The 24290-nt window shown below is 41.1% G+C and overlaps 1 protein-coding gene across 1 annotated transcript in view; it reads left to right on the top strand.

Annotated features, from left to right (window-relative positions):
• AGAP1 (ArfGAP with GTPase domain, ankyrin repeat and PH domain 1) overlaps nucleotides 1-24290 on the top strand; it is a 400015-nt gene that overhangs the window by 302597 nt on the left and 73128 nt on the right. The window contains 1 exon segment of the mRNA XM_068407470.1: nucleotides 4606-4767. Coding sequence (XP_068263571.1) covers nucleotides 4606-4767 — 162 coding nt within the window.

Below are 24290 nucleotides of genomic sequence, written 5' to 3'. Positions count from 1 at the left end.
ATTTCTAGCAAACAAGGGTCAAACTTGAACAAGCAGAATCTTCGTCTTCTCCCATGTGTCATGCACCTATAGAGAAAAGTCACCGCGCTAACAACAGAGTGGTTGGGCTTTTTAATATCCCATCTCTTGATAACTTAAGGGGTTTGGTTACCAAGTGTCACTTGTTGCTCTCCAGGCATGGCGTGAGCTACCGCATATTTTAAAATAGCCTCAAATAACTTGCGTAGATATAAACTTACCCTCCGTATACTCTGAATTGACTATTTTACTACATTTTCTGGAGTGAGCACCTGTACTTTGTCATACTGGTTTGTGTAGAAGCTCTCCTATCCCTTGGTATAAGCTTGGCATTATTTCATGACCCTGCAAAGCTAGAAGCTCACCTTTCAATAAGAAACATACTTCTTTGTTGGTATGGAAAGTCACCGAATAGGCATGTGAAATTCGCAGCATCCTCTTTGTCGCGTCATGAGCGTGCAGAGGTAAGCTGCAAGGACGCGGCTCGTGTCAGCTCTCAGTTACATCTGAGAGGAGTTAATAACAGCACTGGGGAGAGAGGGCAGGGAGGAAGGCTGGCTCTTTGCTGGGAGAGGGCATAGGCATCTCTAGCTCGCTTCTGTAGGCTGCAGGCAGCAGCAGGCGTAGGCTGGAGCACGGTGATGCTCCATTTTGGTGGAGAAGACATTTTTCAGCAGCGTGTTGCTGCACATCACTTAGAAACGTGGCCCATCAGTTCCAGAATCAAGGATGTGCTGGTCAGGACAACCCCAGCTACGTGGCAAGGGGAGAGTTTTGTCCTTAATGTTGTATAATATAGATATACACCCTGCAAATGATGACCGTCATCAAGGGAAGCTGCCCGTACAGTCCATCAAAAACTGCAAAGCTAATGATGGGCTGGGCAGATAATCGCGGGAGAGTTAATTGTAAGGTTCGATATGGCATCTTGTCAGCAGAGATAAGTTGTCACGTTTTCCACTTGAGCTGAAACTAAATGATTGTAAAATAAGTTATGAGTGTCCTTGGGCCTGTCTGCCAGAATGATGGCTAAGAATACATTCCTGGCCCATCAGTCTCAAGCAGCCCGCTTGATATTTATGCGAACTGAATGTTATTTTATTCCCCCTCTAGTCATGCTTGTCAGCTTCCCGAGTGAAAAGTGAAACTGCTTCTTTGACTCATACTTCAAGTATTGAAGCTCGGAGAGGCTGCAGATTGTTATTATTATTACTAGTATTATATATTTTTTCGGGTGTGCGTTGAACATTGATGCCCGATTGGGAAGAACTAATGGCTGACATTGAACACGCGGGATGGCTGCAAAACAGCCCATCCCAACCCAGTGAAACGCATCTTATGAGTTCCAGTGCCTATGTCAAAGATGGTTTAGATGTGGAGTAATGAGGCGCTTGCTTTTTTAATTTGGCGTGCCTTTTTTTCCTTGCCTTTTTTTTTTTTAATATATATTTAATAGTGCCGGCAGTGGTCGTCTGTTCTCAGGCGTGGTAATTGATACAAAATAGAATGCATTATTTGTATTCAGTCAGGAGTATGAAATTGCATTCAGCGGGCTGAAGCCTGAACTCATTTACAGTTTTTCCGAAGCCGGGCTTTCAGGAGCCCTCTTTTCAATTTGAAGAATACCTTGTCAGGCAAGAGAAGTAGTGGGAAATGGGAAAGCACAGCGTGTTAAGCCTAGTGCCGTTTGATTGCTCATATTTTAAACTGGGAGAATGTTAAATAACTTCCATCTTCAAAGGGTGGTCTCTGAAACCGGGAATACAGGGCATTAATACACCAACAATATCAGCTCGACACCCGTTTACGAGCGCCTCGTGTTTCTTTTCTGGTTGAGGGGGAGGGAAAGCTTCAGCTCTTCGCTTCAGAGCCGTTTGACCCAAGGACGGCAGGTTATTACCTGGAAAGGGCTGCGGATCAGGAGGATTTACCACAGGAGGTTAATTCTTCAGCTCTCCGACGTGACTAGTTGAACTGTACGTTCCACATTTTTCAGAGCTCACAAACGGGTTTTGTTGGTGCAATTTATAGTCTAGAAATTAGACTGAGCTGCAGTGAGCATACAGGTCTACCTTAACGTGTTTTAACAAGGATCCTGCTGAAAAATATATTCTGTGGTTTTGCGTCAGGGTGTGGTTTCTTCACCATTTTACGGGTTTGGGGCATTGTGGTTGACATGGGAGTCGCGTGCAGTGCTGAATGCAGCCCTTGTACGTCTGCCTTGGGGACCGGAACACTTCGGCATGCTCCTCGCAAATATTTGGCAACAAGCTTTTGGAGAAGGGTGGTAGAGCTGGTTTTTCCTGGATTTTTTTTTTTTCGTCCCTTGAGGAAAACAGGATAATTCTTTCTAAAGTGAAAGCTGAGAATGAGGCCTGTCGGTGTGCCACTTGCCTCATATTTTCTGAGGGGAAAAAGTGAAGTGTTTTGAGAAATTGTGTTAGATGTGAGCAAGCATTCCTGGCTGGTGTGCTCTGTGGGATTTTTCCATGATGTTTATGAATTTTCTGGATTTTTGCACGCAAATGAAAATCAAGGAGATGCATTTTTAGTGCCCCGTGGCAGACCTTGCCGCCACAGCTGGGCCCCTTCCTTGCCAGTGCCTGGCTCTGCAGCTGGCCTATCTCAACACAGCAATTTTCCATGTCATTGCTGCAAAGGAGGGGGTTTTTGGTGTGTGTTTTTTTTTTTCTTTTTACGTACCTAACGTAGGAAACCTTCTAAAGTCAAGGCCAGGTTGGATGGGGCTTTGAGCAACCTGGTCTAGTGGATGGCGTCCCTGCCCATGGCAGGGGGGTTGAAACTAGATGATCTTTAAAGTCCCTTCCAACCCAAACCATTCTATGATTCTGTGAAGTCTCAAACTGGAGGTACATATTTAGGACTAGCAGTAACCAACTTGTATCCTTGGCCATGCCTCTGTACTGCTGCCATCCTCTTTGGCATCTTCTCTTCTTTCAATGTCAAGGAGCCCAAGGTATCCGTGTCCCATTTGCCAAGAGCATGCTGAGCACTGGCATGGATTCTCATCAGGGTTTGCCTTCCTCTTCACCTGGAGGGACACCCTTGCCAGGATAGCTGTGCTGAGCATTTCTAGGTCAAATACATAGAATCTTCTATACAGATAGACAGTAAATACATTCCCATGATTCCTTTTGGTGGTAAAATATTTGGTGAGCAGTTTCAAAATAGCGGACATAGGGAAAAGAATAAAAATCCTTAATATAAAGGTTTGGTCTTTATTGCCAGGCAGTTAGCTACATCATTTATCCCCCACTAATAACCTGCAGCACAACTGTACTTAGCGGGTAATTAGTAAGTAAACTTTATTAGAAAAAAAAAACAAAGGTGTTTCTTTGTCAAATAGGCAGTTGTATGGGGGTTTAACTACTCAAAAAGTCAAAAGCTACTTTTTACATAGTCTTTGGCTTGATGTTTTTGTAACGTATTCTCTCAAGTGCAATACGGTATCTAAACAAGGTTCTGAAAACGGCTTCACGTTACATGATGGCAAGCTCTTTAAGTAAAGTGTAGGATCTTATGTTAAATTTTAGAATTAACACCAAACCAACAAAACAGAAATTCACTCAGCACTAGTTGTAACCAAAAGATTGGTTGTAATTATACTAAAATCATATTGCCAACCTTGGGGAAAAATACTGAGTTAAGGTTACTTGATTATTTTTCCTGTGTGAAAAGACCCAGATGGAGAGTGAAATTTCAAGTACATCCTCCTTTGCTAAACTTTTCTTAAATATTGCTGTTAGATGTTTCTTGACTGAAAAAGAGAAGAACTACTCAAAGAGGTGGTGTTCATGTATTACCAGCCACTACATGGACCAGGGAATAGACTGTGGGTCTCTGCTTATGAGAGGGGTGTCATCGACCTTTAATTTTGATTTGGTTGAGTGAGCTAATTGGTGGGAGAGGGGAGAAAATGGCTCTACTGTTAGGTCTTAGAATTGTTGCATGTTGTGCTACCATTGCTAGTACAGTGGGAAACTAAACACAGGATTATTTTTTTTCATTGGGAGCAGTTACTAAGTGACCCTTTATCACACAATATTAATTGTAGCAGGCATACATGAGTTACCCTGTTTTCCCACCTTTATTGCCATCACCACCTTTTCTGTGTGTGTCTGTTTCTAACGTTAATGAAGGCAGATAGCGTTCAGAAGATGTTGGGATATTTGTTCCGTTATGTATTAAAATGTCCTAGCGTAACATGAACTAATTTGAGGATCAGTAAGATCTTTGAAGAAACAGCAATTGAAAGTAATAAAGTGGTTTCCCATTGTTTTTTTGTGCGTTCCAGCTGGCCTGCTTCTAAAATTGATGCAGAGTCCTGTTGATTTAATAGGACTTGAATCAGAACTTCAGCCAAGTTGTTTTGTAGCTTTTGGAAAAAGTAATGGATGTTGTTAGGAAGCTCTCCTGTAGCCTTTGGAAGTCAATGAGCTCAAGAAGTCAGCTGCCAACAGACAGTAAGGGGTTTTATCTTGGATTCTAGCAATCATTAATTTAAATTTTGCAGTATTTTTTTTTTTTCCTTCTCTCCGCGCCCTCCTCCCCACCCCCAACCTGCAGATACCGGATTAGGAGATTCTGTATGTTCAAGCCCAAGTATATCCAGTACAACGAGCCCCAAACTCGATCCACCTCCGTCACCTCACGCCAACAGAAAGAAACACCGCAGGAAGAAAAGCACGAGCAATTTCAAAGCTGATGGTATCTCGGGCACAGCTGAAGGTAAGCTTACTGTATGGTGGAAGTCTGAATTTTGAAAATAGCGTTCCAAAGAGCATTGTTAAATACAACTCAACTACACCGTTGGCTTTGCATGCAGAAGGTAGAGAGAATTGTATTAAAGTAGAGAAATTAAAGACTGATCTTGTAATGATGCTGAATGATCTGAGGCATCACACGATGGTGAATTCGACTGTCTGAAACATGTTTGGAACCGATTTTTTTAATAAAGAAGTGTCTCAAGTTAATATGGAGCATCATTAGCTGTAAAGGTAAGGTACAGGCATGCTTGTAAGCTTAAAAAGAAAGAAAAAGTCAGGTTCACTCAGTAGCCCATACATCATGTTAGAACTTGTGTATTTTTTCAGTATTATTAAATCTCGTGTTGCCTCTTCTGCTCAGACAGATCCTGAGCTCTAGAATCACGAGCACTTCTGAAGCCTGTTATTGTTTGAATATGCAGCTGCTCATGGAAAGGTTGTGTTATTTGAGGACTAAAAGGAAAAGGGGAGAGTTTAAATGTTTGGGTTCTTTTTTAAGAGCCAGAAAGCAAAAGCCAAAAAGAACTTCTTTTTTCCCTTAGTTTAGCTTACGATTTCCAACACAAACGCTGCTATAGCTGTTCGGTGCCCTTCTGAAGGGGTAACAATGTGTACAGTAGCCCGATGTGATATAAAACATGCTTGTATCTTTAGAAAAGAAGAAAAGAAACATGCTAGGATTCAACCAAAAGGGCTCCAGAAAAAAAGATGAACAAGGGTAGCTGGAAAGCTCAGAAACTGGGGAGTCAACATATGAGGAGAGATGAAAAATGGAGACAATGGAATAACATTGTCGGAGAAGGGGAGTGTTGAGTAAGAAAAAGATGCGGTTGTAAGCACTGGAGAGTGAAAAACAGCTAATGCAGTATCAAAGAGCGTTGGAGCAAGTTCTGAAAAAAGGATGACAATTGCAGACAGCTGAAGAGACATTAAAAATAGATGTGATAATAGTATACAACTGAGAAGGGGCATGTTAACTACTACTTAGTCATCCTTATTTTCCATTTATTTAATTTCTCAATTGCACTTCTATCACATACGGAATTTCTTTCCCCAGCTATCTATACAAATACTTTTTTAAAAGCCATCAGCTTTTTTTTCCATAAAAGCTCCTGTTGTGTTCTCTTTCCAGTCATTTAACTATCTTTACTGTTAGTTTCCCCCTAGTTTATGGCCTGAAGCCAAATTTTATTTTAACCTTTCATTTTTAATTTTTCGTCTTTTTTTTTTAACAATCCCTTTTACACCACTTATTTTCATACCTCAATGGCAAGTTATATAGGGAATTTTTCAGAGCGCTCACCATTGGTCCAAGACTATTTTGTTGAAGTCAATATGAATCAAGACCAGCTGGATATCAAGAGCCTTTGAAAACCTCTTTCTAAGTAGTTAATATGTGTATGTTTTCTTTCTCCTGGGGAGATTATTTTCACAAGTCACTGGAACTGGAGCCTGTGTGGTCCTGGTCTGCAGGCGTGGACTTCTGACCTGCAGCGAGCAATGGGGGATTTGCAGTTGCTCTGCATCTTGTCCCCAAAATCCCTGTTCTGACTGGAGTTGGGGTAGGTGCTTCTTCACCCTTCTCCGTTTTCTCTTGCTCTTCTCCTTGTCTTACAGCATTGTAACATGCTAGTCTGAAATCCTTCTGCAGTAGCTTTACAAAACTCTCCCCTTCCATACAAATGGGATAAATATGCTTCCAGAAGGGCAAGAACTGGCTGACAAGCAGCACCAAGTGATACAGAGGGAGCCTTGAAAGTAGCAGTGAGTGCCAACACCTGCTTTCACAGTCTTTGTATCTCTGCATTAGGCCATCAGCTTTCTTTGACCAGCTTCTTCTTACATGTCTTCTGAGATGGGCATTCTTTTCCGGCTTGGGGCTCACAGTTGTCTCTCTTGGGTGGGCCACAGTGCTTGTTAAATTATTTATTTTTATAACATCTCTTTTAAAGTTGAATATGAGCCAGTAGCGTGCCCAGGTGGCCAAGAAGGCCAACAGCATCCTGGCTTGTATTAGACATAGTGTGGCCAGCAGGACTAGGACAGGGATCGTCCCCCTGTACTCAGCATTGGTGAGGCTGCACTTTGAATCCTGTGTCCAGTTTTGGGCCCCTAACTACAAGGAAGACATTGAGGTGCTGGAGCAAGTCCAGAGAAGGGCAACGAAGCTGGTGAAGGGTCTGGAGCACAAGTCTGTTGAGGAGCTGATGAGGGAACTGGGGGTGTTTACTCTGGAGAAAAGGAGGCTGAGGGGAGACCTTATTGCTGTCTACAACTACCTGAAAGGAGGTTGTAGCGAAGTGGGTGTTAGTCTCTTCTCCCAGGTAACAAGCAATAGGACGAGAGGAAATGGCCTCAAGTTGCACCAGGGAAGGTTTAGATTGGATATTGGGAAAAATTCCTTCACTGAAAGGGTTGTCAAGCAGTGGAACAGGCTGCCCAGGGAAGTGGTGGAGTCACCATCCCTGGAGGGATTTAAAAGACGAGTAGATGTGGTGCTTAGCGACATAGTTTAGTGTTGGCCTTGGCAGTGCTGGGTTAATGGCTGGACTTGATGATCTTAAAGGTCTTTTCCAACCAAAATGATTCTATGATGCTAAAGCACAACCCAGTGAAAAACAGCAATTGGCCACAAGAGCAGAATTGCAACTTTCTATACAGCGTTCTTGCCGTGTATGAGAGGAACTATGGGCATCCCTCAGCAGACAACTAATCTTACTGGCCCTTGAATCCCTAGCAAGGTTGGGAGGAGATCGCTGACAGTTAGGACAGTCAGCCTCATCTCTCAGCGGTAGCTGAAGGAGAAAGCAGTGAAGTGTGCTGGAGTTCCCTGCCCTCTTAGAGGAAGGACATCTCAGAAAAAGTCATAGTGATTGTAGATTCACAGTAAATACTTTCTAACATGATTAATAAAGGCTGGGGGTTGCTTTTTCCAGATCCTGGCACATGGACACTTGCAACCTTTGTCTGTATTTTCTGGTGCCTGTGTTGGTGCAAGCCAGAAGTTACGTTTGGTATGCTTTTATGGTTGACCAGACAGGTAGTGTTCATCTCTGAGCTTGCTGTGATGCTGAATGATGGGAATAACTCCAGTCCTGGGACAAGCTATGATACAAGCCAGCCTGCTGCTAGCGGGCTGTGCATCTGAGATGCTTCAGGCTGTTATGGGTTTTTCTCAGAGTAGTTGAAAGTAGCATTTTCCCATTTGTCTTGCAATTCAAAGCAGTTTTCAGTTCAGTAATTCAGCCTTTTCTCAGGAAAAGGCTTATTTCCTTGTTCTCCAGCACTTGGCTACAAATCTGTGCAATGACCTAAAAGATTTCTTTTTTGATTTTTCTTCCTCCATGCTTTCCTTAAGCGTGGATTTAAACCCTGAGAGGATTACTGCAGTTTTGAAGACCACAAATCCAAATTAAACAGTAAAAGAAAGATGTTCTGAGAGATGCATGCTTTGCCTTGGCAACTTTGATCAAGTGCTTGAGATACAGCAGGTGACTTATTGAAAATGGGCTACTGAAGACAGGTGGTAATCGTGGGAGAAGCATATCTTCCTTCTGGAAATCCTGAGCTCACTGTGAAAAGGAGGAGGAGGAGGATCTTCCTGCAGTAGCTATTCTCAGTTACAATGGATCAGAGTTAAATGATTTGGGTAATTCTGGATTTTATGTTGCCTTCCTTTGGGTCCAGACACATTTCAGTTGTCAAACAGAAATTCTGTGTTCCTTCATTTTTTGTTTGTAGCGAAGCTTAGGCGTTCAATGAGGTTTAAATCTGGTCTTCAGCAAACTAGCATTTTTACTACACTTTGCGGTCTTTTTTTCTCCTTGAACGTGTCTGCTTTGATCACTGACCTCTGCCCAAGTATTCAGATATCACGATGATGGACACTAGTGAGCCCAGGGTGATTCACTAATTCCAAGGACTGATGCTCATCTCTTGTATGCCCTTCCATAAAGGTCATGCTGATTCTTCTTTCTCCACACTATCTGCACATGCACAGCCCTCTCTTTCTGGGCTTGATTCTTTCATCTTACTTGGTTTATCTTTCTATGGATTTTTCTGGGACAATGGTCACAGCAACAAAAATACTAAAGGAACTGTGCTGCAGTTAGGTGAAAGTTAAAATTCAGTCCCTATTTTGGAAAATCGGATTCGTGTGAAATTTTTCCAGTGCTATGAAACCCAGAGAGGTTTTTTTAGTTCTCTATACAGCACTTGTCACTGAAAAAATTTCTCAGTGTTTTTGAGGGTAACAGCAGGAATGCTTACATTAGGCAAGGTGCCAGCAACCAGCAGTGTTTTTCCCACCATGCTGTCTAAACTTGCTCAGAGCAGGATTGTGTGGTGCTGTGTTTCAAAGAGGAATAGCTGCTCAGAGCCCAGTCTGTTTTGGTACCCTTGTGCTGCTGCACTTAGTGGAACAGCTAGTGATAACAGGAAGGTGTTTCAGCTTGAAAACAAGGAGAAAAATTAAAAAGCTTTCTTGGAAGTGCTCTTCACAGAAAGAGCTTTCCTAGTGTTTGTTTTTCTTACTCTTGTTAGACAGTTTTAAAACTTGATGGCTATGCCAACTTGAGCCTGGCTGCCCTCTGAGATTTTAGGAGCTATGGAAAGCCCAAGGTGTGGCCATCTTTTAGCATCAAATCTAGATCATCCATGCTCTGCAAGTGTTTCATTGACTAAGAGCTCTTGCCAACGGGGCCAGTGCTGCTGTTTGCTGTAGGGCCAGTCCGACTGCGCCCAGGTAGTTGGGTGAATCTGCTCCTTCGGTCAGGGAGACACAAGGCAGCTGCAGGCAGAGCGCTGTTAGTTTATCTTCTCTCTCGGCAGCGTAGGCAAACCAAGCATAGCTCTGTGTTCCTGTTCACACAGATGGAACTGAGAAACAGGAATGGATGAGAGAGTAGTAAACGTAATTAGCAACTCAGTAGACTTCCCAAACTCTGTGTTTTCTCTGTAAATCCATGTTCCACGTTCTTCTTCATCACTGGTTTCTAAAGAACTTTTGAAGGACGAGGAAGGGCCTTTTATGTTTCTTTTTAGAACTGTTTTCTTCACACAAAGATATTTCTTCTCTGCCCCTTGTGGAAGTAATTCCTTTTTCCTGTACTTTTTTGATCTGTGCAGTCTAGCTCCCAACTCTAGGTGTACACTTTCTGGCTTGTAGCTAAGGATGAACCCCGGTTTACTGAGTAATAGCATTTTTTTATTTTCCTAGGGTGAACTAATAAATGTATTTCAAAAGCTTTTGTTCTTCACAAGCATGCTTTGTAGCACTGAAGTCGTTCTTCTGTTCTGAAGCTCAGGGAACGTCAAAGATGAGGTATGGTTAAGTTTGAAATGAAAATATGTTCATTTGTTTGCTGTGGATGGAAAAACAGGGTTTAGTCAGACTTCTCATTTGTACTTTTAGCAATAAGCAAAAATCTCAGTGCTTTCATCTGTTTTTTTACCTGCATGGGGACTTGAGTCCAGGAGGGTGGGACGAGGTGCAAAAAGCCAAGGGAGGTGCGAGTTTATTCCCAAGACTTCTTGGCCCCTTTCAGCCATCCCAAAACCAGAGTGACAAAGCGTTAGGGAAACACAGTTCTTAGCATTGGTCTCTGGAATCTGTGTAACACCTGAAAATGTGGTATTTTGTGTAAATTGGAAGCAGTACAGCTGTTAACTGAATGTGCAGTATATGATGCATGAAAAAACCTGTGTGCATTTTACCTGCAGCTTCTCACCCTAAGCTTGCCTTAGTCTAACCCCTCAAGCGTCCCTGTGATTTACCTGCTGGCATTATATGCTGAAATGATTTGGACATGCTGGGCTGTGTACATGTCTCTGTGCATAGGCTTCTCCAGGCAATTTTAACATGCATTTCCTTAGATGCACAGTTCTAGTAAGTGTGCTGTGGCCAGACTGAACTGAAAAAATGGAATTTCTCTGACCGTGTATAAAAAAAAAGTTAATTGGGAATTTTTGAAATTTAGTGGAAACACCTCTGAGACAGTTTTGTGAAACAGATGCAAACAACGAGCTATGGTGCTTGTGGAAGAGTAGATTCTTTGTTTGACAGGTGGACTTGACGTTGTTAATGCTAATACTTATTTATAGTACATTAAGGACCACGATGAAGAAATATATTTTTACTTGGTGCTTTTAGTTTTTGTTTTCTTTTTTTTGGCTTTTTATGGTCTGGAAGAAACCTTCTGACATTGTCAGAGGACAGCACATTCAGAAACCTTTCCAGCACAAAAAGTCACAGCATCGTCACTCCCTTTTCTCTGCAAGGAAGATGTGAAATCTAATATCTTGACCTGCAGCTGCAGCAAGGGCAAAACTACTCACCTATTAAAGACTTTGTAACCTTCGGAATCAAATCTATTAGATGTCAAGGTCCCTGTATGGATTGTGTTGCTTGAAGTAATGCACAGAACTAAGCTGCCACCAAAACTTCAAGTAAAAGCTCTTTCTAGTCTGTTACAGGATAATTAAGTATATTACTGCAGTTTTACAGGCAAATAGATGTTGCCCATGTAGGAACTCCACAATCAGTTAATTATAACTGGGAAAAAAAAAAAAAAACCACCCCACAAACAATTGGGCATGGAAATAATTTAGGAACAACTGGTTTCCCCCACTGATTTATCCCCAGCCTTTACGTTATTGCTTTACAACACGAGGAACCCACTCGCTCCAGCTAGCGTGCTCAGCCACCACTTGCATTGTGGCAGTACCAGCGTTCCAATTATAAAAATTATAAGAGATATCTTAATAAGCTTTTTTCTGTCAAAAAAAACAATATATATAAAAAAACAATTTTAAAACCCAAATGCAGACCCATGTCATACAGAAGAGGAGTGTGTTTCCATCCTGTTGTGCAGTATTTCTATGCACGTTGTGATGGACTGTTTAGTGAGAGCAGGTTTTGTTTCTGTTTCTGGTCTCTTAAGTGCCTGAAGTTTTAGAAGGTAAATGTTCCGTAGTTTTAAAAAATGGACTGCAGTCTTTAAAGTGAGGTTGATACAAAAGTGGCATTTTGACTGTAACGTTGAATGAAGAAAAGAAGCTTTTTTTTGGAACTGGAAGGGTTTGCGTTATAAGCAGAGAGCCAGGAGGAAGGCGTTTCTTGGTTGGTTTGGGTTTTTTAATAATTTTGTAATTCATTTAGGGTTACTGCTGAATTCTGTTTATGTACAATTTGTTGATCGTAGTGTCATTTGTGTAGTCCTCCTGCACATTAAACATTTCAGAAATTTCAGCAAACAGCATTTTGCTGAATTTCATACTGCAGACACCAAAAAAACCCCAAGTTCTGCTTTGCTAATCATCAGTCGATCTAGAATTTAACAAGCTTGTTTTTAGTAAGATTTTAGGAGTGTGGTTTGATAAGTATGTGCATCCTTTTGTGGATTATCACGGAAGAGTTGTAGCCCTTTCCTGATCAAGCTATTCTCTGCTCTAGCTGCTTTGTAGGTAAAAATTTCTTAAAACAAAAACAAACAAAAAAAAAAACCTGGATCTGGATTGGCATTAAAAATGAAACAAAAATGAGCAAAATACCTACCTGTATTTTTTTCTGTCTGCATGAGAACTTAAAAAAAAAAATTAACAGTATGTGACCATATTTGTTGTCTGTAATGCCAAATGCTTGTTTTGATTTAAGCGTACTGCACATGTCTCGGAGGTTATCACCTGTTCGGCGACAACACACTCTTTGGTTGTAATTCCACTGATCATCAGTAACGCCATTCACTGCTTCATAGGAGGTATAGTACTGGCCGATTGCTGTACACCTGAGAAATAGGAGGGCAGAAATTAATAAAATCTAGACCGAATCTTCAGAGCCTTACTTTCAACCAAGGCATAAAGGTCACTTGTTGGGAAACCTTCGGCCTCAGTTGTCACAGCCTATCTGACATGAAAGGTTTGCTGCCGAAAGACATTTATGTTGATGCTGAGGAGTGAAAGACAAGGGAGGTGAAGCTCGTCTATTGTTTTAACCTATTCCATTGCAGGCTAAACAAGTTGAAAGATTCCTTCTTCTCTTTAAAACCACCGTTAGCTCGGGGTCGGAAGAGGCTGCAGGTTCCACCTACATGGTTGAGAGGAAAAGTGTCACAGTGGTGGTCAGCAGGAAAGGGGATTCTGGAATGGATAAGTCCCAGAGTGAATTGGTGGTCCTTGTACACACTGGCACATCTGGGTATCTAAAGAGAATGTTTTTTTTCACCCTCTACATTTCTCTGAAAAGTGGTCCCACTCTTAGTACATTAAGCACAGTATGTTCTGAATGGAGAAAGGTACGCTGTGTATCCTTAGTACAAGTGCTGTGCTGTGATTTGGCCTAATTTTTTGGAAAAGGAAGACATTTTAAGTAGTTTTATGCTTGAATGAAAACAAGTGACACCTTAGCACTTTACTGACTTCAGGTAATTAGTGTCCTTAGAACTATGCTGTCAGCCTGAGGTGGAGACCTTGATTATGAAGAAGGTTCCTGATGTCCACAAGATAGCAAGAAGTCCTTGTCAGATACTAATCCTCCTAGAGAAGTTAGTTCTGTTTTGTTACTTAAGAGTGTCTGCTTTAAAACTTCCTTGCCAGTTTTTCCAGAGTCTAAGACCATGTAATTTCATAACGAATCTATACACCTAAATTAAAATATTTTAAAAGTAAAATCAGATGATTATGTATTATAAAGCTCTAGTAAATGAAAAGACTAAAATAAGGTCATTGTGTTAAGTATAACTCAGTTCTGTTCACCACATAACTGAACTCTTGAGTCAAGGTGTCACAATTTAAAAGAACAGGCTATTTTGATGTAGAAGGAAGACTTAGTTTTTGAAGCATTCCTTATCCTCTGCTTTCTGTGTACTTGGACTCATCAGCTTATTGGAACTGAGCTACAGACATACATTGGGAAGAAGCTGCCTTTAAAGAGTGGAAGTCCTAAGTAATTCCCTTCAGACGACCTTAAGCAGCTAAAACAGAACCACTAGATTAGACAAATATGAAGAGGAAGACAAATTCATGAAGGTCTCTTAAAATAAATATTACAACCTCTTCCAGGAACTCCCCCAAACCATGGGCTGTTCTGGAAAGTGAAGAAACTGGGGTTGTTTAGCCTGGAGAAAAGGAGGCTCAGGGGAAGCCTTATCGCTCTACACCTACCTGAAAGGAGGTTGTAGCGAGGTGGGGGTCAGTCTCTTCTCCCAGGTAACAAATGATAGGACGAGAGGAAACAGCCTCAAGTTGCGCGAGGGGAGGTTTAGATTGGATATCAGGAAAAATTTCTTCACCAAAAGGGTTGTCAAGCATTGGAACAGGCTGCCTAGGGAAGTGGTGGAGTCACCATCCCTGGAGGGATTTAAAATACAAGTTTAGTGGTGGCCTTGGCAGTGCTGGGTTTACAGTTGGACTTGATGATCTTAAAGGTCCTTTCCAACCAAACAATTCTATGATTCTGTGACTCTATGATTCTGTGTATCTGTTGCTGTTCTGCTTTTTGTAGGCATCTCCCACTAGTTGGTGATGAAAGCACAGCAGGCTGGATGGACCTCATGACCAGCCTGTTGTGGTTGTTCGTATGCTCTGCTTCCCTGTGGCATGCCTTGTTAAATTAATGTTTGCCTTAGGAAGCCCAGGGCAGCATTGAGGGGAGGGTTGATGGGATGCCAGTTGATTACAGGCATGCTTTTTTTAATTCATAACATGAGATTAATGACAGTGGCTTGATTGGGGAGGTTTGCCATGTATAGCTCAAACCTGGAATTCAAGGGGGAACGTGTCAATAGGTCTGATCTACCTTAGGATTATAAAATACACTGTGGGCATTATGCTAAAAAGAACTCATAAACAAGAGGTACACACAGAACAGAATCTAGAAATAAGTTAGAAATTTTTTATTGCAGAACCCTACATTTAGTTAATTATGGGTAGGCCCTGAAGAATATATGCTGCTATTCAATGCATTCTTAGGGCCAAGAACCAATCTAACCGTAAAGGTTTGGGGGATTTGCTAGTTTTACTGCATACAGATAGACTCTTCACATTTTGGTAGTTGCAACCAAATCCTTCCTTTTTAATGCTAGTGGGATTTTTTTGCAGCTTTCTTAGGCTTTAAGATTTGATAACAACCTATAGATCAAGAAATATTTTTACCCTCTCTGTTTCAATTATTTGTTAAAATGTTGGTAACACCTTTTGTAAAGCAGATTGATTCAAAGCAAAACTGAGGAAGGTGACCATGCGTATGAATAATTTTACTAAGTGAGTTGTTGAATATGCATATATTTCTCCCAGGGATTTTTCTTTAAGAAAAGTGGCCAAAGTGCTAAAGCTTGAGCAATTTGAAGTTGTTTTTCGTGAAGAGATGGTGATTCTTCTCTCATTTCCTTTCTGACTTTGGTTCTTCCAAAGGTACCTATTAATGCTAAGATTGATAGACTGATGGTTTTCAGTGTTGTTTCTTCTTTCTGTCTGCTAATGGATGTTAGTCTTGTCACGCGATGACTTTTAAAGGGTAGGTTGGGGTGAACTGGGCGTGATGTTTCAACCTTTCCTGGACCACAAGTCGCGGTATCAGCAACATGTGCATTGGCCAGCGCTGTGCAACTCTGGTTCTTGCTTGGTGATAGAGCCCATGAGAGTCTGTGTTAATGCAGCGTGACGTGCTCTGAAGTGTGGAGGTTGACATCCTCACCTTGCCCTGAGGAGGAGTCTCTGAAGGGTATGTGTTTGAAAGGGTGACCAACTAGTATGAGAAGAGGGTGGGGTTCTTGGTACTGAAATGCCAGGTGGAGAGAACCATGGTATGGGATTTAATCTTGCATAGATGTAGGTGGCTGTAGGTGTAGGTGCTGTAGATGTAGGTGGGCGTTCTTAACTAGGCTGACTTTTCCTTCCCCTTAAGCAGTAGGCTCTTGTCCGATTGTAGCAGCCTTCTCCATTTGAAAAACGCAGCTCTGGAGCAATTGCAGTTTTGAGGCTCTGTGGTGTTGATGTTAGGCATTTATAAGATAACCCTGTATCAGTGATGTAGACCTTTTTATTTCCACCTTCTGACCAGTCAGTTATTTCAAACCCGTGTTGTTTTGCCAAGTTTTAATCAAATAGTTGCCTTAAATTAGATGTCAAATTCAGTGAGCAGATACTTGGTATCTTTCCATCTGAAGTCTCTACTGCAGAAACACATGCTGTGCATGAGATTTCAGTGGCGAGCTTGCTGCATGTTTGTTTTATACTCTGCTTTAATCTCCTGTTTTCAATCCCTCCACCTTTCTCTTTACAGTGATAGGTTCCTTGTGAGAGATGTTATGCGTTATATGTAGTGTGCAACTCCAGTGAAAGGAGTAGGTAAAAGAAAACTTCAACAGGCTTCATCATTGACATTTTCCACCACTTCCCCCCCTCCAAAAAAAAAAAAAGAAAAAAAAAAGAAATTAATAAAGGTTTTTTTTGTGAGCATGAGATGGAGAAAATTGGCCATTTGTCTGTGAGGTAATAGGCTTTGGTATAATATGAAAATCTATCAAATGATTAAATTCAATGACATTAAATCACAATTCATGAAAGGAGAGTACTGCACAGTTTAATTCTATTTAATTTTTTGAGGGGAAAAGAAGCCAAAAAAAAAATGTTTGAGTTTCTCTTAAGCTGATTTCTCTGAGCTCTTTCTTAAAAGTGCCTTTCTAGTTGCCATACAGTGATGTGATCATTATCTGTCACCTCGTCGCCTTGCTGCCTCAACACACAGTAAAATACAAAAAAAAAAAGGGGGGGGGGGGGGAGACCAGAGGAGCTTGTGAAGTATGACTTCCTATCCCAAGACTCATTGCCTGCGATTCGTACCGCTTGACAGTAATGATCTTATTACAGTACTCTGGACCTTGAAGAGATTTCATGAGGAGAGCGAAAGGACGTGCCTCCGTGTAATCAAGTGGCGCTGAATATTCCACGCGTTTTTGATCACACACTGATTGGGCACAGTTTTAGCCCATCTTCTAGTCAATTATGCATGGCCCCTTGTGCTCCTGTGATAGTCAGAAACATTGATAGCTGTTGTCTGGGGTGGAGGGGGGGGATGGCTGGCAGCCAGCCGGGTGTTTGAAGTGCAGTCGTTCCAGGAGAAGTGCTTTTTAGTTGGAATTGATTACCTTTCTTTAGGTTTTTGCTTAATGGCAAAACTGTATTGGAGAGGGCTTCAGGTGAAAAATGGACGTATTAGCCATTTAAAGTAGCTGAACTCCTAGTCAATTTTTAGCTTTCCCCTGTTTCCATCTAATTTGTATTTAATGATGTAACGTTTGATAATATTTAAGATATTTCATTTCCAGTTGCTGCTGAGCACACATGTTGAGCTCATGTTAAATTGTAGCGTATCAATTTCCAAGTTTTCAAAATGAATCCGGTTTAACCTTCAGGCTGCGACAACATGTCTTTTTTTGGCACCTGCTCCAGCGAACGTTCGATTTATCTGCAAGTGGTACAAAGATGACATTACCAAGCAGAGCAAGTGCTGTTTTCACCTCGTAATGAGGATAAATCTGCATGATTTAAAAGAAGCAAAGTGTCGGTACCTGGGTCCTTAGTTTAGATTCTCTTGTCCAAGAGGCTGATTAGGCTTCTGTTAACTTCTTACCTATAAAAACGCCACGTCTGTCTTAGTTCAGATCCCTCCTAAAATGAGAAGAAAATCGTTAGAGGTATGCGTATCGAACTTGAAGCACCGTGTAAGAAAATACTTAATCGCAAGCAATGCTGCTTGTTCCAGTACCACCAATCTTGTTTCTTACGTTTCAGTATCCCACAGTATCTAATTTTTGGATGCATGTGTAGTTTGGAGAGATGGGAGGAGGACTTTATGGTAGGATGGAGTACGACATTGTATTAGCAATGTGTCAAATGAAGAGCTTGTGTTTCCCCTGCTTGGAATATGCTGTGACTGGCAGTGAAAAGATGCAGTCAAAATACTCTGGAAGCACCTGAAATTTTTATTTCCTCTTGTCAGTGTGATTCTGTTCTACCTGCTTACTGCTGGCTGAAATAATAAAGCAGTCCTGCAGAAAGACGTGGCAGGCTCTCAGCCTTCTCTGAAGCCGTTTCTGCCACTAAAGGTCTCCCTTACGGGACTGCTTCCTTAGGGGGTCCAACAGAATTTACAGGGTTGCTTAAACAGGTGAAATCTGAACAAAAGCTCAGTTGCTACTTAAACTTGCAAGTGGAACCTTCCTTATGGACCCTACCCTTCTACTGCTTCCCTTGTAATTGAGTTGTGGGGTTTTTTTTCCTAAAACTAATCCTATGCTGGCCAGTCCTACCCCTTAGAAGGCAGCTTTAATTTTTTTTTTTATTTCTTCTGTTCTTTAAGATCAGTTCTCACTTCCTGTTTAGGGGCTAAACCAGAATTAAGAGCAAAAATGTAGTCAGTCTTAGTGGGTTTTTGCTCTTTGAAACAGAGTTGTGAGTTTCCTTCCAATTATTTTGGGTCTGGCTGTTGTCTGAAATTCCGTATCCTAGTTTGGGGGGATTTCTGTGTTTTATTTTGTAGTAATGTTTTACTACTTTTAGGCAGCCCACAAGAGCTATGAGAATCTCTTCTTTTTTTTTTTTTTTTTTTTTCTTCTGAACAAAAACTGCTCTAAATCTGTGTATTTGCTGACCTGTGTGTGCCTGATCCCTGTACCAGCAGCCAGGATTGCTGTGTGCTCTTCAGCCTTCTGCCACATTCACCAAGAGACGAGTTTTTTAGTCTGGGGGGCTTTGCTGCTGCTTGCTCGGTGAGATTTTGAACCAAGCCTTTAGCGCCCAAATTGTCGTAAACTAGAAGACCCATGGTCAGCTCCTAATTTTCCATATTTGTCTCCATCAAGGAGGTAAAGGCCTTAGAAAGGTAAACTTTTAAGGGAGAGGAATGCTATGTCTTTGGCTCTGTTGACTTTCTCTGAGTGGGAGACTCAGTTGGTTGAGCCTACTACCCACTCTACCTTTGGGAATACATGCTTTCCCTGAAGGATTATTTATCTAAGGGCTGGGAGGAGACAATGACGGAACAGATTCCTTAGTAGGAGAAGACACCTTGCAAGCATCTCGTAATATTTTTAACAGCATGATGTATGCAGTGACATCAACTCCTGTGAGGCTCATCATGGCAAATTTCCCGTTTGAATGGGGTGCTGAAATGTGGGAAACATCTGTGTGTTTTTTAAACAAATAACATTTGATAGAATAAGATTCTCGCCTGGTAGGCTCCAGTTTCCAGGGTACATCCAAGAAGAGGTTGGTTGGCACTTGTCAGCTTCTGCTGCCACACACGTGTCCTCATTGGGGTTTTCAAACTGATATGGCATTGACTTGACTTTGACTTCCTTTACGCCTCCTTCCCCAGTGCTTTGAATCTGTCTTTTTAATCTGGGGAGGAAGTGCTGCAGTTTGTGGTGATGGATTACAAAGCCAGGCTGGAGTATTTCTGACTGCTTCATTTGACAAGGAATTGGCAGCTCCCTCGAAGACTGTTTCAGCTCCCTTTTATTTCTCCTTTCCCAAGCTGCTCCTTTTGGGACTTCAGTGGCTGTGTGCACGGTGTGCAATTGTCACACAAGCTAGTATTTCAAGGAGAAAAAAAAAAAGGGGGCATTTGAGTTTTTAAATCATCATTTGAAAATTGTTAGTGACGGTGACTGTTTTTTTGTGATTATCATAAATGCCAGTGCATTTCAGCCAAGGTAATACTTTGTAATGGTAAACAAAACACCAAAGTGATCTAGCCCATTTCCAGGCAACTTGAATGCTTTAACCAACATATTTATACATAAAAGTACAGTTCATGATTTACTTAACCTTAAGATTGGAAGCAGTCCTATTACATTGGGCTTAATATCGTCATTGTCGCACACGTAATTACTTTTTGGTTGGATGGCTGCCAGTCAGTGGGCTATGAATGGTCAGTTATAAATAACTTTTTTTTTTAAAAAAAAACAATTCAAATTTTATGATGAGACATGCTGTTTATCACATGAATGTCGCAGCAGTCTGAGCTTAGAAAGGTGGATATAGTGAAGGAAATCATACAATACTTGGCCAGTGACTAATACATGTCTTTCTGCTCGTTACTGATTTTTTAAAATATTTCTGCAGTCTCTGGAGATGTCTCACAGCCAGTAGTGTTAATTGAGTGATAACTTTCTTTTCTTGGTACTGTTTATTTGGATGTTGTTTGGTTAAGGGATACACTGACTTTCAAATTATTTTTAAAAAGTATTTTGAATACAAAGTTATCAAACATATTTTCCATTTCCATTGACTCGTTACCTCAGGCTCACAGTGCATTCTTGCCATGTGTCACCTGCAGTGGTAGAGAAACGTGGGTGGGTATTTCTAATACCATTTTACACAACTGGAAGAATCAGATGTCACCTGTAAGATGGGCTTGGAAATTTTACATGCTGATTTTCATTTTCCAACTTCAGCTGCAAGTTACTGACTTCAGTATGTCAAGGGGAAATACTCTGTGCATTACTGTCTCCCCGTAGTGAAATGCCATCCTGACACATCTCTCTAGCGATAACCTCAGCTTTCTCCTTCATAGAGGTACTAAACATGTTTTACCAGTCCAGACTTAGTCCAGCTTGGATGCATATCCTCCGTCTAGACCAGAACAGTGTCTGCAGAAGTTTCATTTTCCTTGTGCTGGTGTTCATTTAATGTTCCTTTTTCCTCTAAATGAACAATATGTAAAGGGAACTTGTTAGAAAGGTGGAGACAGACTTTTTGCCAGGGCCTGTAGCGACAGGACAAGGGGCAATGGTTATAAACCAATTTAGATTGGATATAAGGAAGAAATGTTTTACGATGAGGGTGGTGAGACACTGGCACAGGTTGCCCAGAGAAGCTGTGGATGCCCCCTCCCTGGCAGTGTTCAAGGCCGGGCTGGATGGGGCTTTGAGCAACCTGGTCTAGTGGAAGGTGTCCTTGCCTGTGGCAGTGGCGGTTGGAACTAGATGATCTTTAAGGTCCCTCCCAACTCAACCCATTCTGTGATTCTAAGTTTTAGCATACTGCAGGAAAATTTATGAAACTTTGCTCTTTTGGCCATTTCCATCCACTTCTGTTTTCACTACCGTTTTCTCTTCGACCACATCTGTATCCTTTCGAACTTCTTTGCAAGAAGGGGTTGCCAGAGAGTTTGTTGTACAATGTATCTCGGCCTATAAATGCTTACTTTTTCTCCTGTTTCTTGTTTATTTGTGCTCTTGGGGCTTCCCAGCAGGCTATACAGTTAATTACATACTTACTTATTAAATAGACACCTGTGGAACCATACATAAAATAGTAGAGGTAATTATGGAGATTGAAGACAGTATTTTGAAGGGAGTATACTTTTTGGAAATGATGGTGGGAGAGTTCAAGTGTGTTTAAGTACAAAATATTTCTGTAGTTGGAGTCTCGAATGAGAGATTCCACTGAAATACTGTAAATAACAAATGTGTACATTTTCATCCTAAAACTAAGTGCTCATCAATGGTAGATAGTCCATAATCAAGATCTTCAAAATATCACCCAAGGATTACCAAAGAATTGTTTTCAGAAAATCCCTGTTTGCTGGGCAACATACCTAAGGTTCATAGAATACTTCAGAGGCCTCGGTGTTTAATTACGTTAGAACTAAACTAATTGTAATAAATCATAGATTAATATGTGCCTAACGTATTTAATAATAAGATAAAAAGTAAATTAGTACTCATCAGATCACTTAAAGAATCTGATGTGAGGATCCATAGTGATTATAAGGAGAATGTGAAAATGGATTAATTTTTAGTAATTTGTCAACAATATTCTTTTTCTCACAACCTCTCTGTATACAGTAAGATACCAGTTTGCCTAGGCAAAACTCATATTAATAATTAGGTCATCATTGCTTATAGATAACCTTTCGATCCCTGATGCAAAGTGAGAAGGTAAACTTTCGTAACAGGCTCTTAATGCTGCATGCAGGGATGGGATGTACAAGAATGCTGGAGTTTTTTCACTCGGAAAGCGGAGACATAGTCGTGATCTTAAAAAGAAAAAAAAAGTAAAATTGTGTCTAACAGTGGACTAGTAGAGCAGGTGTTGACCTGTAAAGTTGTATTGTTTACCCAGTCATCTTAACATTTGGACTGTTACGGGAGATGGTGTTTTTACTCTAAAGATGGCTATGATTTGGGTAAGAACCGGTTTCATAATTACTGACGTCCACTGTTTTCTAGAGGCATGATTGTGAGCTCTGGCTGATGCTCCTGTGAGCAGGTCTACATCAGGATCTGCTTCTGTGGACTGATACGTACCAAAGGTTTTAAGTGCAGTACTCTAGTTCATTACGCACTGAAGAGTACAAGATAAGTTCAGAGCTATTGTGACATGAAAAAATAGATACGGAGGAGATTGGAAGTAGGGTTTTGCTTTTTTCTTAACCATATTGATAATTATCTGCTGCCTTTAGTAATAAAAATATCAATATAGTTCACATGTTTTTTTCTTTATTTTATGAATGTTAATTAAAAAGCTATTCCCAGGCGAACAGCTGATGACACTTAGGAAATATTTGTAAATAATCTATTAATAATGAAGTCCTTAATAATAAATAACCTGTTAATAATGAACTCTGCTGCTTCTCTGCCTGAAAAATATTGCAACAGCTTTTGTACCAGCCAGTTGGCATCACAGCCAGCAGACTGTTGCTTTCAGCCAATAAAGGCAGAGGCAGGTGGACTCCGACAGAAACATTGATTTCAGATTACTTCCATAATGAAGAATGATAGCAAGGAAGTGTAGGAAATAGTACATAAAGGCAACTTTGCTTCTAAGTAAGATGGTTTTCAAAGGTTTTCACATGTTGACTATATAGCTCCACAAGGGAAAGAAGAGTTTGTCACACTACGTGTCTTCTACATGCTGTCTGAAATGAATACAGTGGTTGTACAAGGAAACCCTACTTCATGGTTAATTGAAGTATTTCACCATCTGCAATTCCTTGTACTAATGAAGAGGAAAAAATTTCTTTTTTCTTGCCAGAAATATTTCTTTCAGGCTTTTTATTTCCTCGACAGCCTTTGACTGGAGGAGATGTTCTTGTTACATATCATCAGGTCCCATAATTTGTCATAATGCTACTCAATGGCTCGTCTAAAAAATGTAAAGGGACGCTGTCAAGGTTGTTAGGCCCAAAGTTTAACCTACAATACTTTTGAAAAAAAGAAGAAAAGATTGACATAAACTGTCCCCAAGAGCCCGAACAGAGCCAGAATAAAATCCAAAATGATTTTCTGAGCAACGCAGGAGCCAGCGTGTTGGTCTCTTTGAGTCTCTGCTTGTGAAAATTGTTCTGTGCTTTGGTCCTGCTTGTAGGAGGACGTTGAATATACAAGAAACTTAACTCTGTGGCGTGTTAAGAGGAGAGGATTCTTGTTCATTCCAGTTATCCTTCTGGAGCGAAGTAGGTCACAGAGACCCTGCGAGGTACAGAAGGGTTTTGTCGTTTCAAGGGCAATGCCACGTTCAGCATCTAGGAATTGTCACCTCCACGTCTTTGTCCCCACTGGGTACTCATTTTTCAGAGCATTATAGGTCCATCCTAACACATCAGCCAATGCAGTATATTAAAGCCTGAGATTTTGATTGACAAATCCAAAATGAACATTTTTTTTTTTTAATCCCCTTTTTTGCTCTTAAAAAACTTTGGAGAAAGAGGAGATGGAGGTTTTTACCTGCAAGTAAAAGGTACTGCCAAACGCCGTGCAGCCTCCGTAATGGTAATACAAGTCAGAAGTCCAGCCACTTTTGCTAGGGGGTGGGAGGACTGGACTAGGTCGAAATGAGAACTGTACAAAGGCTGAGAGATTTACTAGGAAAAATTCCCTTTAAATTTCTGTTTGTATCTCAGCTGTATGTCTCTGGGGACAGGTTTCATTATTTCCCCTCCACTTTTTGGGTGAAACTGTATTCCAGCCAGGTCTACGCTAGATCAATCAATAGGGTGAGGTTCTGTTTGCCAATTATACTAACCTGAGAGCTTAAATTGTTTACTCATGTCAGTATATCCAGTGTATCCCCATTTCAGGAAGGAAAAGCTGACTCTGTTGCTTACAGTATTTTTAAGGATTTTATATCTTCTCAGTGACGTTATGGCTTATCTGGGGAAAATGTGTTTTATCGCTCTGGAGGGAACCCAGCAGATCAGTCTCTGGTTGATAGCTCTGATTTTCTCATGAGCAGGCTTTCTATTAACTCTGTTAGCACCTTGGTTTTGCTTGGTTTTTCATGCTCAGTTTCTTTACCAAACCCATTTGATCCTGCCCACCAAGCAAGCAGTCCTTAACTTGTGCGCACACATATGCCCAATAAAAGAAAGAATCTGCTAGTCCATCAGCCTATGTCGTATTTGATTGTGCAGTGTTTTGACAGTAATCTCGTACTATTACGCGTCGTGGGTTTTCTGTGTCATCAATTGCTGCGACTTCC

Source organism: Nyctibius grandis, chromosome 9, assembly GCF_013368605.1.
Source record: "Nyctibius grandis isolate bNycGra1 chromosome 9, bNycGra1.pri, whole genome shotgun sequence".
Taxonomy (NCBI): Eukaryota; Metazoa; Chordata; class Aves; order Nyctibiiformes; family Nyctibiidae; genus Nyctibius; species Nyctibius grandis.
Note: the sequence above shows the minus strand (reverse complement) of the source record. Positions and strands in the feature narration are given on the sequence as shown.